A 16,114-nucleotide genomic window follows, 5' to 3' on the forward strand; every position below is an offset into this window, starting at 1 on the left:
TTTTCTTTTAGCCACATATGGGAGTCATAAAGGCTGTGGCTGATGAGGTGGTAGAACTGGTACCTTATCTCAGTCTCCCAGATTGCCACCTGGTTTTTAACACATTAACTTTGTTCCTTGTATGGACTGAAATCAGAGACCCATTGGAGGAAGAAGTAGTGTCTATGAAAAACATCTGTATTTTGCAAATTGGCTATTGCTTTTAGATCTAAGACATCATAGAAAGTTTTTTTCCCTTGATTATGTATGCATTCAAATAGCACGTTATCATTCACCCTTTTCCTTCCTCTTTATTTACTGGCAAATAAAGTAAGCATATAATTCAATATTTATAAGATTCATGATGTTATAGGAAGAAAAAAATTTCTAGCTTCTGTTTCATATGGGCAAGTGCTTTGAATTAAAGAATATTTAAATAAAAGATGACAAATGCACATAAGGTTTATTTTGAATTATTGTTTTCAATAACTTTAATCTTGGTGTTTTTGCTTGTGCTATTATTGAAATTATTGAAATTTGGAAATATAAAACAATTTAAGGTAAAATTTTTTAATATTATCAGTGTAGTTATTTAAGTAAATTATGTCTTTAAGTAAAATGCATACATCATGTGAGACATAACAGTATAAAACCACCACTTTTCACTAAATGGCAATACCATCATTTGCAATCAGGAAATGAATGCTGAAATGTGGAAATTTCATGTTATTTTCTAATATTCATGTAATTATAAAGTGGATTTAATTTCACAGAATTTAGAACATTCTATTCTAAAATTATTACATAGACTACTAGAACCTCTTTCATTAGGAATTCAAATTACAGGGCTGGAGAGATGGCTTAGTGGTTAAGCACTTGCCTATGAAGCCTAAGGACCCAGGTTCGAGGCTTGATTCCCTAGAACCCATGTTAGCCAGATGCATAAGGGGGCGCATGCATCTGGAATTCGTTTGCAATGGCTGGAAGCCCTGGCATGCCCATTCTCTCTCTCTCTCCCTCTTTCTTTCTGTCTTTCTCAAATAAATAATTAAAAATAAAAAAAAATTTTTTAAAAAGAATTCAAATTATGGAAATCCTCCTAAACTGATCCATTACTTTGTGATGCAATTCTTCCTTTTGTAAAAGAATTATACCTTTAAAGTAGGGAAGGAGGTGCTGGAGGGATGGCTTAGTGGTTAACACACTTGCCTGTGAAGCCTAAAGACTCAGGTTCGATTCCCCAGGACCTATGTTAGCCACATGCACAAGGTGGTGCATATGTCTGGTGTTCGTTTGCTTATGCGCTTCGTAGGTCTCTCTCTCCCTCCCTCCATTCCTCCTCCTTTCTCTCTGTCAAATAAATAAATAAAAATAAAATATTTTTTAAAAAAGAATTATACCTTGCTCTGTTCTTTCTCTAAAGATACTCTACCAACCATATTTTGAAATTTACTTGATTCTAGAATCAATGCCATAAACTACAACATACAGTTGATGGAGTGAGAACTTGTAGTCCTTTCTTGACATATTTTACTCTTTAAAAAAATTATGATGATTGTGTGTATGGTGGGCATGTATATGCATGTTCATGTGTGAGTATAGGCATGTGCATGCCATGGCACTCCCGTGGAGGTGAGAGGACAGCTTACTGTGTCAGTCCTTGCCCTTGCCCTCCACCCTGTTTGAAACAGCAGTCTCTCATTGCTCACCCTGGCCCTGAGGCCCCTAGTCTTTCTCTGCCTTCTCTCTCACGGAAGGCGGGTTGGGATTACACATGCTCTGTATTGCATCTGGCCATGCCTGTGTTCTAAGGATCCAAAACTCAGGTCCTCACACTTGGATAACAAGAGCTTTACTCACTGAGCCGTCTCCCTAGCCCCGTCAGATGTTAATGCACCAAAATGTAGTTTCATCAGTGGGGATGTTTCTTTTTGAGGCAAAGCCCTTGTTTCTAATTCAATTTTAGAAAGCCCTGCATTAGAGATCTTTGGTCTATGGTCCAAATCGTCCCCTCAAATATATTTTTGTTTGAACTATGAAATATTTTAATGTAAAATTGAATGCAATACATTATGTAAAGCATTCACTGACAAACAGTAAAAATCTTGGTGCAGTTTCTTGAGAAGCAGGTGACACTGTAGCAACAGTAGGTCTGCATTCTGTGGCAAAAGCTGCTGAATAGTTGTAGTTTCCTTTTTGGTATGGCTTCACTAAGTCTCTCTACTTCCTGTTCTGTTAACTCTCAGTTTTGGTGGCTAGAATGTTTGACCCAGAGCACTGTGGATGCTAGACTAGTGCTCCACCACCGAAATACAAAACTGCTAAAACTGCTTCTTTACTTAAACTCACTGCTAAATCTATGATCATTTGAGTTTTCTCCATATGCACAATTTTGCAGACAGTTTGCACTGCTGGCAGAAATCACCCAACCAAGAGCAACTTGTGGGGAAAAAAGGGTTTATTGTGGCTTATAGATTTGAGGGGAAGCTCCATGATGGCAGGGGAAAGCTATGGCATGAGCAGAGGGTGGACATCACCTTCTTACCTACATCAGGTGAACAACAGCAACAGGAGAGTGTGCCAAACGCTGTAAAGGGGAAACTGGCTATAATACCCATAAGCCCACCCCCAACAATACACCCCCTCCAGGAGGCTTCGATCCCCAAATCTCCATCAGCTGGGAACCTAGCCTTCAGAAATCTAGGTTTATGGGGGACACCTGAGTGAAACCACCATACACAGCATGTTCAAACATGTCTTGTGATCAGTATTTTGTTCCTTTTGGAAACATGCAGATTTCAATGTTTTCCAACACAAAACTCTCTTTAATATTCTGCAATTGAACTGTACTGGGGGAGTTCTATAAAATGAGGAAGTGAATTAACAGGGATGTTAGAGAACAGGACTAGATTAACTAGTAGAAAAAATACCCAGAGTGGTATAAATTCAGATAATTGTACTTTTTGTAATATTCCTAAGCACTCCATTATCTTTTTTGTTGCAGAGATTACTTTTTTAGTTTTATTTTTTGAGAGTGAGGCAGGCAGAGACAGAGAGAGGATGAGAGGGAGTGCAAATGGGTACACCAGGGCCTTTCAGCGACTACGAATGAACTCCAGATGTGCGCACCCCCTTGTGAGCATGTGCGACATTGCATGCTTGCATCACCTTACATCTGGCTATGTGGGACCTGGAGATTTGAACATTCAGTCTTAGGCTTTGCAGGCAAGCACCTTAACTGCTAAGCCATCTCTTCAGCCCTGAGATCACTTTTGAAGTGTTCAGTTGTCCATCCCAGGGACTGTCCAACATTTATTGTGGGCTGAGTACAGTTTCAGAAGCATAAGTGTAACTGTCCACCACCACACTGAGCCTCATAGGACTCTCCTAGCTTGTCTGTGGATAGACTTCCAGTCATCTTCCATTTCTACTGGGACAGAAGAGAGGCTTTTCTCCAGAGTGCATGCCCAAGGAATTTTAGACTCAACTCAGCCCAACCTGCTACAAAGAAAGTTAGCAAATAACTGTTAAGATAGAAATTAAGGAAGTGGAGTTTCTAGGGTACAGCAGGGCATTCTGGCCGCTTTCAGAATGAAAATGACAAAAATAAAAATTCTTAAAGTTGATCTTTTCTCAAAGGCTAATGAACAAATGCATATTTTCTGTTCCATATTATGTGTTCTGTCAGCTCATGCAACCCTTATTTTCTTGGAGCTGCTCATTCATGGTTCATATGGTCTCTACTCTGCCAGATGCAGGCTGCTTCTTTTTAGGGAAATGGACAGGGTGTGTTGAAGTCGAGGAGAGCAGACTTTAACTTAATACTGTCAACTAGGTACAGCTTGAGTTGTAGAGAAATGCAGGGGGAATACTATAGGTCTGCCACAGTGTTGTAGTTCTGCACAGTCTTAGAGGGAAGACTTCTTTGTTTCAGCTCCTTATTTACTTGAGAGAGAGAGAGAGAGAGAGAGAGAGAATGGCATGCCAGGGCCTCCAGCCACTACAAATGAATTCCAGATGCATGTGCCACCTGTCCATCTGGCTTACGTGGGTACTAGGGGAATTGAACCTGGATCCTTTGGCTTTGCAGGCAAGTGCTTACTTAACTGCTAAGCCATTCCTCCAGCCCAGAAGACTTCTTGAGAACTAGAAATCTGTTACTCAAGATTTTGTATTTCAAATGTGTATTGCCTGAAATTCAGATAGGGCGGCATTAAAGCTTGTTTGCTTTTACTTAAAGGCCAGTATAAAGGCGGTGTTTGCTAATAAAATGGATGCTCTAAATAAGACTTTTAGAGACTTTTTTATTTCATAAAAACAGAAAAGTTTTTACATATTTTAATTTGCATTTATTTGCAAAACACATGTGCTAATTATAAACGTGACTATTTGTGCATTAAAGCAATTAAGCAAAAGATATGTAGCAGATAAAGAGGCTAATTCTAACTACTATATAAAATCAAAAATTAAAAAGTAAATGGCTTTTTAATTGCTACAAACTGCCACAAATTATAATACATAATTTATGTCACAAAAAGCTGAGCATTTCCCAGACTAGTTAACAGGTGTTGTTTTGATACCAAGTTCATTTCATTGTCTTAAATTTAAGACTTAACTCCTTTCCCTAGACTCATCCATCCTGAAGACTACCCTGTGTTAGCACCTTTGGACTAAGCTCCCAATCCTTCCTTGAAAGACTCAGAGTGAAATGGGTTTCAGAATCTCTAGGGTTTTTAGGAATTAAGAGTTGATGTTATTCATATATTGCATATTGTCTGATACCCTGGGAAAAGCTGACGATCAGTTCTACAGTGAAAACTATGTATATTCAAACTGAGATTATCAGGGACCGTAAATAGCCAAACATATGTTCAAGTAAATTTCCTATAAAATTAGAAAGAAATCTCAAGCTTATGAAAAAAAAAAAATCTTCAGGGACATTAGATTTTGGAATAGCAGATAAGAAATCGTGGAGTGTGTTTCCAGTTTTAACTAATGCTACCATGGTTGTCTCCCTTAAACCCAATGAGGGAACAGTTGTCTTCATTGTGTAAACATGTTATTTTTTTGTCTAAAACTCCTCTAGGCATTCTTTTTTTCATTGACAACTTCCATGATTGTAAACAATATTCCATGGTAATTCCCTCCTTCCCCTGCTTTCCCCTTTGAAACTCCACTCTCCATCCTATCCCTTCCCCCTCTCAATCAGTCTCTCTTTTATTTTGATGTCACCATCTTTTCCTCCTATTATGATTGTCTTTTGTAGGTAGTGTCAGGCACTATGAAGTCATGGATATCCAGGCCATTTTGTCTCTGGAGGAGCAAATTATAAGGAGTCTTACCCTTCCTTTGGCTCTTACATTCTTTCTGCCACCTCTTCTGCAATGGACCCTGAGCCTTAGAAGGTGTGATGGAGATATTTCAGTGCTGAGCACTCCTCTGTCACTTCTTCTCAGCACCATGGTGCCTTCTAAGTCATCCCAAGGTCACTGCCATTAGAAAACATGAGCTTCTCTAACCAAAAGTGAGAATAGCATTAATATACGGGTATGAACATTAAGAGAAGTGCTTAGTGGGCAGTTTGGTGAGCATAGTATATACATTTAGCCAGCCAGCAGCAGGCATTATACCTCTAGGGCTCATGACTACCCCAATTTTAGGTTTTCAGTATTAGGGATGTATTCCCTCCCATGGAGCAAGCCTCAAGTCAAATCAGAGGGTGGTTGGTTTACCCCATAACAGATGTGCCACTATTGCAGCACTGACTCATTTGGCCTGGCTGGCCAAATATAAGGCTTGCAGTGTCCACTGTTGAGTATCTTCACTGGCGATTTCTCTCTCTCCCATTGAACTGCATGCAGAATGGCTTCTTCCAGCTTTCTGTCAGCTGGTCTACATGAAGGAGGTTTTTTTTTTTTTTTTTTTTTTTTCAGCTCAGCTCCAGCAGTATTTTTCAGTGACCTTGCAGCCCATGTATGTGGAGTCTTCAGCAATAGGGTCTTAACATCTATTCCTGATGGGAAACCAAGGGCTTCAGCAATGGCCTCTAATGTTTTGGAGGCATCAGGGGCCTCCCTGGCCAACAACTCACTGGAAGGTATCCCATCCCTGACACTGAAAATTTTCTATTAACAATGTATGTCTCCTGAGTGTTCCATTTTCAAAAAAAGTAGGTTTCTGTGACTTATTTATATCCTCTTAGATTTTGATTAGCCCTCCCTCTGCCTTTCCTTTACTCAATCTCTTCCACTGACCTCACTTAGGCCTTTTCACCCCCCTCCCCATTAATCTGTTATTCTACTTACATATATCCAATACCATCCTATTAAGTCCCCCCCTCACTCCCATAAGACCATACATCCTACAACTTCCTAAATATTCCTTGACTATGCTTCCTGTCTCCATGCTCAGTGCACTGCAGACTAGAATAGCTCCTCAAATGGGCCAAGTCACTCATTCCAAGTGTCACCCTCCTGTTCATCTCCTCTTACCAATTCCAAATTCTATCTTTGGGAGCATGCTCCTTCTCCCTTGACAGAACATGCTTCAAGTATTACCTACCCTTCTAATTGTTTACACTAGGTAAGTATATTGTCTATATGAATTGGTGTGTCCATGTTAATTCTCACTTTCCACTAGACTTTTACCTCCACAGCCTTTTTCACTATATATAGCATTTGTCATTAAGAAAATGTTGATAGGGCTAGAGGGATGGTTTAGCAGTTAAGGTGCTTGCCTGCAAAGCCAAAGGACCTAGGTTCAGACTTCGTAGTAACACTGAGTTAAACACTGGAACCAAGAAAAAGTACATCTTTTTTTCTAAAGACAAATTGAGTCAAATGGAATATAGAAATTAACTACAGATCTAAGTACTCTTCCCTAGGACCCACGTTAGCCACATGCACAAGGGGGCACACTCATCTGGAGTTCGTTTGCAGTGGCTGGAGGCCCTGATATGCCCATTTTCTCCCCCACCCCTCTCTCTGTCTTTTTCTCTCTCCCTCTGTCTCTCTCTGGCTCTAATAAATAATTTTTTTTAAAAAAAGAAAACGTTGATACATGAATGAATGCAAATTTTAGTTAGCTTCTCTCCTTTTCAGTCTAAACTCCCATAGAAATCCTATAACACATGGTCGTTGACAACACTTTTCTCCTGTGTCTATGTCTCAAAGAAGAGTACTTAGATCTGTAGTTAATTTCTATATTCCATTTGACTCAATTTGTCTTTAGAAAAAAAGATGTACTTTTTATTGGTTCCAGTGTTTAACTCAGTGTTACTACAAAGTCTGATTGCACCAGTACCCATACTGGGTCTGAAGATCTTCCAGTTTGCTTCCTTTACCTTTACCCCTGATGAAGTCCTCCCTGATCACTAAGCAAATAAGAACTATAGTGTGACTGGAGAGAGGGCTCAGCAGTTGAGATGCTTGCCTATAAAGCCAAAGGACCCGGGGTTGGTTCCCCAGGACTCACCTAAAGCCAGATGCAAAGTGGCACATGCATCTGGAGTTTGCAGTGTCTACAGGCCCTGGTGCACCCATTTTCCCCGCCTCCCTAACAAATAAAACATAAAAATGTTTTTTAAAAAGCATGAATAAATATATTAAAAGAGATCATAGCCAGATTTGCAGTCACTTGTTTAATGCCTGTCCCTCTTGGCTACGCTTGAATCTCCATAAGTTGTGGTGTAAGGTCTTGTTTACATGTCGAATCTCAATGCCCAAAACCTTTTCTTGATTATAGTTGAATGAATGAATGAGTAAGTACAACAGAAACTTGGAAGCTGTGATGAGGTTATGGAAAATATAATGGTTAGAAAGGTAAACTGGAACAGAGGGCAAGGATGTGAATCTTTGTCCCTATACTTACAGCTGGGGGGGGGACAAAACTCTAAACTTCTGTATGCCACAAACTCCTCATCTGGGAAATGGTTGGTATGAGGCCTAGAGAGCTTTGAGAGCTCTTGGAATAGTACCCAGCACATAATTATAATCATCTGAGTGTTGGTCTTCCCTATTACCATTATCATCATAATTGCTGTGGTTCATTTGGTTTAAATTATATATATATTATATATATATGTGTGTGTGTGTGTGTGTGTGTGTGTATATATATATATATATATATATGTATATATATATATATATATACACACACACACACATATATATACACACACACATATATACATACATATATACATATACATACATACATACATATATATATATAAAATTTGCAAGCAGAGAGAGAACCTAAGGAATGTACATGCCAGGGCCTCCTGCCACTACAAATAGACTTCAGATGCATGTATCACTTTGTTCATCTGGCTTTACATGGGTACCAGGGATTTTCCAGGTCTTGAAGCAAGCACTTTAAACCATTGAAACATCTCCCTAGCCCCTCATTTTTAAAAATATGCTAAAACATTAACAGTGGACTACTTCCTAGTCATTTATTTAGAGAGAATAGTTTTGACCCAATTATAGTAAAGTTTTTATAAATGTATGCAGTTTTTATTTCTGTATTTCTTTCCAGACTGCAAGACTGTTTTCATCCTACTCTTCTGCATCCTGTGTCTACTCTCCTCTGGTTCCCTCAGGCCAGGGCTACTTTTCTGTAATCTTATCTCTTTTCATGGGACTTCTTTCTTATTAGTCTTTCTTGCCTAGCTGTCATCAGGGAATACTTTTCGACAACCTTTAGAATCCTTTAAAAGATCATATACAAGAAGTGCCTTTTGCCCTGTAAGTGCAATTTGGGCAATTTTTCATACATTCTGCACCTGCCAGCTTTGGAATTCACTTGCCATCATTCATTCTGCTTGCTCAAGGATATTTTGTATTTTGGCTTGTTATTTTAGTAGCACTATCATTTGAGTTTTGTCCATAGAGATTACATTGCTCTCTTAAATAATTTATAGAATTTACATGTATCACTTGCATATAAGAGATAATTACTGAACTGACTGGAGTTAACATTTATGATGGAACATAATAGAATTGGAGTTAGACTACCTATGGAAAAAAATGGATTTTTGAGCAGCTGAAAATGCTCAGTAATAGAAGACTAATTATTTCTCTAATTCTACAAGTCAATCTTTTTCTATCAGTCATGATTTTTACAAGTTAATGTTGCCGTATTATTTGGCCATTCATAGGATTCTTTTAGGTACTTAATTTCATCTAAGTGGCTAGGCTTCTAGCCAGAGAGATACTGTCTACTGCAATATGAAACAAGTTCATAGCAACATTTCTTAATTTAATGTCTTCTTTCTTTACTTGGCTTCATAATAGTTTTTGCTGTTAAACTCAAAATTATTCTTTTACCTAAATCTTTTTAATATCCCATTATAATATTCCTTTCTGAGATCTTTCTCACTTGAAAATCTGCTGTATTTCTCTTATCCTTAGACAGCATACATGCCCACAGTAATTGTTATGTTGTAATGCAGGCAGTATTTTGGGCAAACAGAATCACCGTTAATATACATTATGGAGAAACTCAAGTGATTTTCATTTCTCATAACATATATTCTGTATGATCTTTTCATATAGTATGGTTTACAGTTGAGGCCTCTTGATTGTTTATAGTTAAAACAATTATTTGTCTTTTCCTCTATATTTCCATATCCCAAGTACACTCCCTTGTGCTTATTAATGAACATTCACTGTCAATGACTGACTGTCACTTGCCTGTTCATGCTGTAATCATGTATGGATAATGTAGGTGAACTTCTACAGTATAAGTGATGACACAAAAAGAAAACATGGACATTTGTCATTGTGAGTCATTCACCTTTACGAAATTTTTGCAAGAGAAGTTAGTTGTCTTTCTGTTTCCTGCCACCACTCATGAATTCTCTTCTTAGCGACCTCTTCCTCTGCTTGTTCCTGAAATGTAAGACCTCCCAAGGAACTCTGTCTATCTCTGCTCCTGCTACTGTCTCCATAGATGGCTTTATGGAACAATAGACTCCTCATTCTAACCTTTCTCTTTATTGTTCATATTTTTAATTAGTATAAATTTGAGGTATAGATTTCATGACGGCATCTTTTAACATTTGTGTTATTGTACTTTGCTCATATTTGCCATCCATTGCCCTCTCTTGTCCCCCACTCCTTCTGGTCCCCATTTTTCTCTCAAACAGTCCTACTTCTGCTTTCACGTCTATATAGATATAAGCCTCTCTTCTTTTATGTGCTTTTGCAACCATCACCCCAGTAGACAGCGCAAATTCAGAAAATCTTTATCACGTGTAACATTTGCTTTAAAATCCCTTCGCTTCCCTGGATTCTACCATCCCTAAGGCCATTCTCTGCTCCTCGCTGGCATTCTTGTTTTTAAAAAGGTTATAAGTCTGGAGAACTCTGCCTGTTTCATAACACTTGAAACTACCCAATTGTCCCTCTCTGGGGTTCTGGGATACAATTGTACAACAGACTACTAGAAGGCCTCCCTGATGGCTGTCTCTCACTCTGGCTGTCCCGGCCTCCAGCACCTTTCACCTGGGTGGGAGGTACACATTTTGCTTTCTTGGCAGCCCCCACTTATGTTATGTTTTATTTTTGCCAAATAATCCAGACTGGCCGGCCTTGCGCTTCAGCTTGCCGTCTTCTAGTCTCACCTCCCAAGTGCTGGGATTGCAGGTATTTGCCACAGTGCCTGGCTCAAGCCTCCCTGTTTTGTCATCATAATCCTTATCAGTCCATATGGTTACCATCTGCTTATTTTCCTCTCCTTCCATGCTAGATGTGAAATGATGTAAGCTTAGGATCCTGCTGGCCATTCAGTTCTCATGACCTAGCACGCTGACTGCTCTACCAAATGCAAGCAACAAGTACTTCTCGAGTATTGTTGTGCACTGGTCAAAATTTACACTTTCTAGGGTTTAACTATAAAAGGAGTAGGAACAAATGTCCATAGACACACCAACTGCATCATTACAAAGTCTGGAACTAGAAATCCAGGATTACACTTCTGACTCTATCATCGCCTCACTCAATACATTTGACAAAACAAAATTTCTCACTCTAAGTTAATCATATAACACTCATCATTACTGAGTATAAGACAAAAAAAATGAAATCTTGAATGTATGGCATCTAAATAGAAGCATGTCTCATGAATTATTTATTTGTGTGACTCCCTTTGGGCTATAAGAGTATCTTTCCTTCTTGAAGGTGACAATGTGGTTTACAGCCCCTTGTGTAATGCTGACAAGGCACTGGCCCTCCGAAGGTTGCCTACTATACAGATGTCATGAGGATGCATGAAATTACCTTTAGTCTCTGCTCTTGGGAGGGAACATGGGTTCTGTGAGGTTGTCTGCATTACGCACTTGTACATCTTGTTTCTTAAGAATTCAAAATATTTTGTGGGAAAAAAATGTACAAATTATTTCAGTATTTCAGCTTATTCCTGGATTTTTTTTTTCACAATGTTTTACTGGACACACATTTTTTCCCACACTCACTTGAACCATCTGTGTACCAGGCAAGTTTTTTGAGATATAAAACCAAGTGAGATGTGTCCATTTATTTCATCTATTTACAAAGGATCTATGACTAATGATGGAAGGAATGACATAGTCAATGAAAAAGTGTGTCTCTGTGAAAGGCAAGAGAAGGCTGGACATTCCTGCCAGACATAGCCACGTTCTACAAATACGTGCTTAGCACCAGCGCTTCGTGTACTACCTCCTGCAAGAAGCAGTGTCCACCCAGGATCCGGGAGGTCCTGTCTGAGATGTGCTTTTTCACCTCAATCTAATAGTAGCATGTTTAAAAATTGGGGCAGAGTTGCATTTGACCCCAGAATGTGTCAATGCAGAAAAATTATTTAATATTATTAAACTGACTTCATAGGAAAGATACCGCATTTCTTGCTGCCTTCAGACGTTCCCCAAGGCACTTTCTTATACTTTAATGGTTGTCCGCCCCTCTATCCCCTGATTGAAAAGCACAGGATCTTAGAATTTTGCAACCCATCCTAGGGGATGCTTGTTAGTATTTAAGAAGAGGGCTGGAGAGGTTGCTCAGTGGTTAAGGCACTTGCTTGCAAAGCCTACAACCTGGGTTTGTTCTCCAGTATCTATATAAACCAAATGCACAAAGGGAGACATGAATATAGAGGTTTTTTTTTGTAGTGACTGGAGGTCCTGATGTGCCCATTCTTTGTCTCTCTTCTCTCTGTCTTTGTCTACTTGCAAATAAATACGTTAATGTTTTCTTGTTTTTTATAAATAATTTTTTAAAAAGAATTTTAAAAGATCCTTCTGTTGTTTTCTTTTACTTTGCTACATGTAAATTCCTGAGATCTTCACAATGCAGCTATAAACACTACACTGTATAGCATTTTCACAGTTCACATAATTCAGGAATATAAGAGAAGCTTCATCAAAGAGAGATTTCCTGTGTGAGCAGTCTAGGTGAGAATTACCTTCTCCACTTCTCCTTTTAGATCTCACTAAAACAGAAACATAAACCAAGAAGTTATAAAAATGATTTTTGTGTGAACATTTTGAAAATATGATTATGCAGCAAGCTGGTCATTATCAAATAGAAGAACAAGAAGTGACTTATTTATATGTTGAAATTTTAAAACATTTGAAAGGCCTACCATGTGTGCTGTTAAAAGGTTTTTAATTTAAAATTATTTTGTTCGATAATCCTGTTTCAAGTGACAGTATGATTTATCACCACTAATCAAGATTCTGATCCCTCATAGACTTCTTGTTTGTATCTGTTTTTGTTCTCTGTTACATAAATATGAGGTTTATATATAAAATTCTGACTGTGTAATATAGGGCTAATGAGTCACAGATGGAAAGATGCTGGCACATTACCATCTAATAACATTTTAAACTCATATTCCATAGTAAAACAAAAGCAAATTGTACACATCTGTTTTCCAACTTGTAGAATTTCTGAGTTTTTGCAGTATCAACATTTAAAGGACTTTTACTTAGGGAGAAGAAAAATAAAAAGGACACAGGTCACATTGCAACTACCTGGCCACTGAATAGTCTTATCAGAGGAAATTTGACCAAAGGGATAGGATCTCTTCTGCATGATTTTCTGAGAAGTCCTGGAACTGAACAATGAGAAGCAAAGGCAAAAACTGAAGATATGTCTCTGTACTATAAATAAAATTTTATCGACCCTTTTAAATAGAAAAAAAAAAACCTAGTATTGGGAAAATAAAGAAAATATTGAGAAAATAACCACCAAGAAACTAATATAATTAAAAACTTAGAATCTTCCTGGCCTTTCCTAAAGATGCTCTCAGAATGAAATTGAGTGGGAAGGACAGGAAGGAAGCTCTGGAAAAGTTAGGCTCTGCATTGCTGTGGTTTTTGTTTGTATATGTAGTAAGCATGTTCTGTGTTTTTAATGGAAAAAAGGGCTCCAGTTCCACATGTTTTTCGAAAAGCCATGGAACAAAGACAAAATTTCTCTCTCAGATTTCCTCAATTGATAATGCCTATGTGCACAAGTCAGAGCTAGTAACTACAAGTCTGAAATCTCTTCCCCATTCTCCTCTGTTAAGAAATTCCAAACCACTTTTTTGTTTGAAAGGGTTGTGTGAACTGTCACATTCTTTTGGAAAAGTTATGTGAAAGACATGATTACTGTGGAGTGTGACCATAAATCCCCCTGACATGAAATATGCATGTTATAAGACACATATTTCCATCTACTATGGTGGCAGAGGTTCCTGAAATAGGAGAGACCCAAGAGCCATCACATAGCTGGAGAGAGAAATTTTGATATGTAGGTGGTAGCCCTCTTTGTGAGGTGATCTGTGTTTATCCTGAGGAATAATTCAGATGTGATAGCATAATTTTGTTCACTTTTGTCCAAAAAATAATTAACACGTGTACTATATGTCCTCATTTATAAGAAGAATGTCAATAGAGGTAACTCAGTGTTGTTTTCATAACAATGCCAGTAGTTATCTCCATTTTGTACCAACTTTTTATAAAAGAAGATCCCAGAAATACTAAAAGCAGCAAACTATACACCAAGGTGGGCACAGACCCCATTGTACTTGCCACAAAGAACAGTCACGGTGAGTTCTCAGCCTCACCGTCCCCACTTTTGTGGTATGGGTGATTCAGTTGGGAGCCTAATTCTGTTGTGTGTGCTCAGAAAGCCAGGAAAGGGAAGCTTTAGGATGTGCTTGTTTTGTTTGTCCACCAGGGAAATGTCTGTGTGACGTTTTGTGTCGTGTTGTTTTGGTGTTGTGCTGTGTCCATAGGGCCTGCCAGGCTTCCCCACAGTTGCTGCCCTACACAGCAATCAGATCCTCACCGTCAAGGTTTGTGGATGCTCCTCATGCTTGCTCAGTCAGAGCCGCAATCAGCATAAGAGTGGGCAGGAACTGTTCAGTGGGCTTTCCCAGCCCATTCACTTCATTGGAGGATTGTGTTGGGCACCTGGGACCTCCTAGGTACCAGGGAGGAAAGGTCTGCTCAAGGAGGATTCCTCCCAAGCATCTGGAGGAAGATAATGAGCTTGGGTTCCTATGGTGAGGAAAGGAGGCACAACTCCCTAGGAGTGTACTGCACCTCATGGTGGGATTTGCAGGCATTCTAGCACTTTGGGTTACCTTCCAAGCCAGTGGAGTAATTCTGAATACTCTGTACTTTGGGCACCAACAAAGTGGCAGTTGGGTTCATGCCACATTATGCTGGTTACGGGTCTGATGGTAATGGAATTGGTGCTTTGTCTATAGACTTTCTGCTCAAGAGTGTTGAGTGCAGGGTGCCCCTCACCCCACCTCAGCTTATCAGCTTCTGGAAGTAGACTACACTAAGAGACCCAAAACCAACAGCAAAATGATGGACTATAAAAGCCTTCATTCTAATGGGAAATCTGATTCGCTGTGCCATTTCAGGGTTTATTTCCTTCCAGAAGAAGCAGAGAGTCTGTTGTCAGACACAAGTACCAGTTCCATTCTGCGTAATGTTCATTATAAGTCTAACGTATATATATCTTTATTTCTTCCTTGGGGCCTTCTGATGCTTATTCTTCAATTCTCTCACCTCTGAACTTCAACCTTTGACCTCACCTGACTGATCAGATGGTGTTTCCTAAAATCAATCATGGCTTTCTCTCTGCTGATCAGCAGCTCATAAAACGCCGCCTGATTAAGGTAGTGCTTCCTCTTGCTGGAATCTGACTTCTTTACATCCGATTATTGCTCTGTGTACTGTTGCTTTGCATTTACCTTCCTTGGGTGGGGCATGGATGGTGGATGGGTGGTGGGTGGGTCTTTGTAAATATCCCAGGACAGACAAGGTTGATGAGTTACATTGGACGTGTATGTGAAAGTCCCACTATACAATGGTTTCGAGAGTATTGCTAATTTTATGACAATTCATATTATAGCAAATCCAGTTCCTAAACTCTCTAAATTCTGTTACCTTATAAAAATCTATTGTGTAATATAAAGGGACTCTGTTATGTCTAATCACAGATTATGAAAGTAAACGTATTGGTGAAACTATAAATGTAGCCACCCATTCAGCAAGGAGTGTAACTGAGGCAGCATTGCTGTAAATGAAGTTATGCAGAAGTTGGGTACCAGCTCTGAATGAGGTGATGCACACGCCCTCATCTAAGAGCTGTGAGCCCGGGCTCTGAGCTGCTCAGCTGTGCCAGCTTTCATCCTTGCTTCTCCCTGCTGGCAGGTAGAATGCCTCAGGGTCTCAGGCTTCTCTTGCTCTGATTCTCCTCACAGAATAGATGTGGATTAGATGATAGGAGTTTAAAGTGAAGAAAAGCACATCTGAGTATTAATACTTTCTGATTTGTGTTGGTCCATTCCTTTCTGCATTCCAGGGTGACCAAGGACAGGCTGGGCCTCCAGGACCTCCAGGCCCTCCCGGTCCAAGAGGCCCACCTGGGGACACAGGGAAGGATGGCCCCCGCGGAATGCCAGGAGTACCCGTGAGTTGCTTTCTGGGTGGATGTGCTCACAGGCTTGGTTTTGTGGTAAAGGTAAAGAACAGAGATGGAACAGGGTGGCAAGGGACTGTACGGAGGTTGTATGACTGGAGGGGAGGCAAGGTGATAAGTCAGTCCTTGGCATTACAGGCCACACCCAGGAGCATTCCACTCCACCACCC

At 39.4% G+C, this 16,114-nt stretch overlaps 1 protein-coding gene across 13 annotated transcripts in view; it reads left to right on the forward strand.

The window, feature by feature from the left end:
* Col25a1 (collagen type XXV alpha 1 chain) overlaps positions 1–16,114 on the forward strand; it is a 482,287-nt gene that overhangs the window by 332,563 nt on the left and 133,610 nt on the right. For 10 of the 13 annotated variants that reach the window (XM_045142757.1, XM_045142761.1, XM_045142766.1 and 7 more), the window contains 2 exons: positions 15,067–15,138; positions 15,828–15,935. In XM_045142757.1, the coding sequence (XP_044998692.1) occupies positions 15,067–15,138; positions 15,828–15,935 (180 nt within the window). Of the gene's footprint in view, positions 1–14,241; positions 14,302–15,066; positions 15,139–15,827; positions 15,936–16,114 lie in introns of all 13 variants that reach the window. The other 3 variants (XM_045142758.1, XM_045142767.1, XM_045142763.1) reach the window with 1 other exon arrangement.

This window comes from Jaculus jaculus, chromosome 2 (assembly GCF_020740685.1).
Source record: "Jaculus jaculus isolate mJacJac1 chromosome 2, mJacJac1.mat.Y.cur, whole genome shotgun sequence".
In the NCBI taxonomy this organism is placed as follows: domain Eukaryota; kingdom Metazoa; phylum Chordata; class Mammalia; order Rodentia; family Dipodidae; genus Jaculus; species Jaculus jaculus.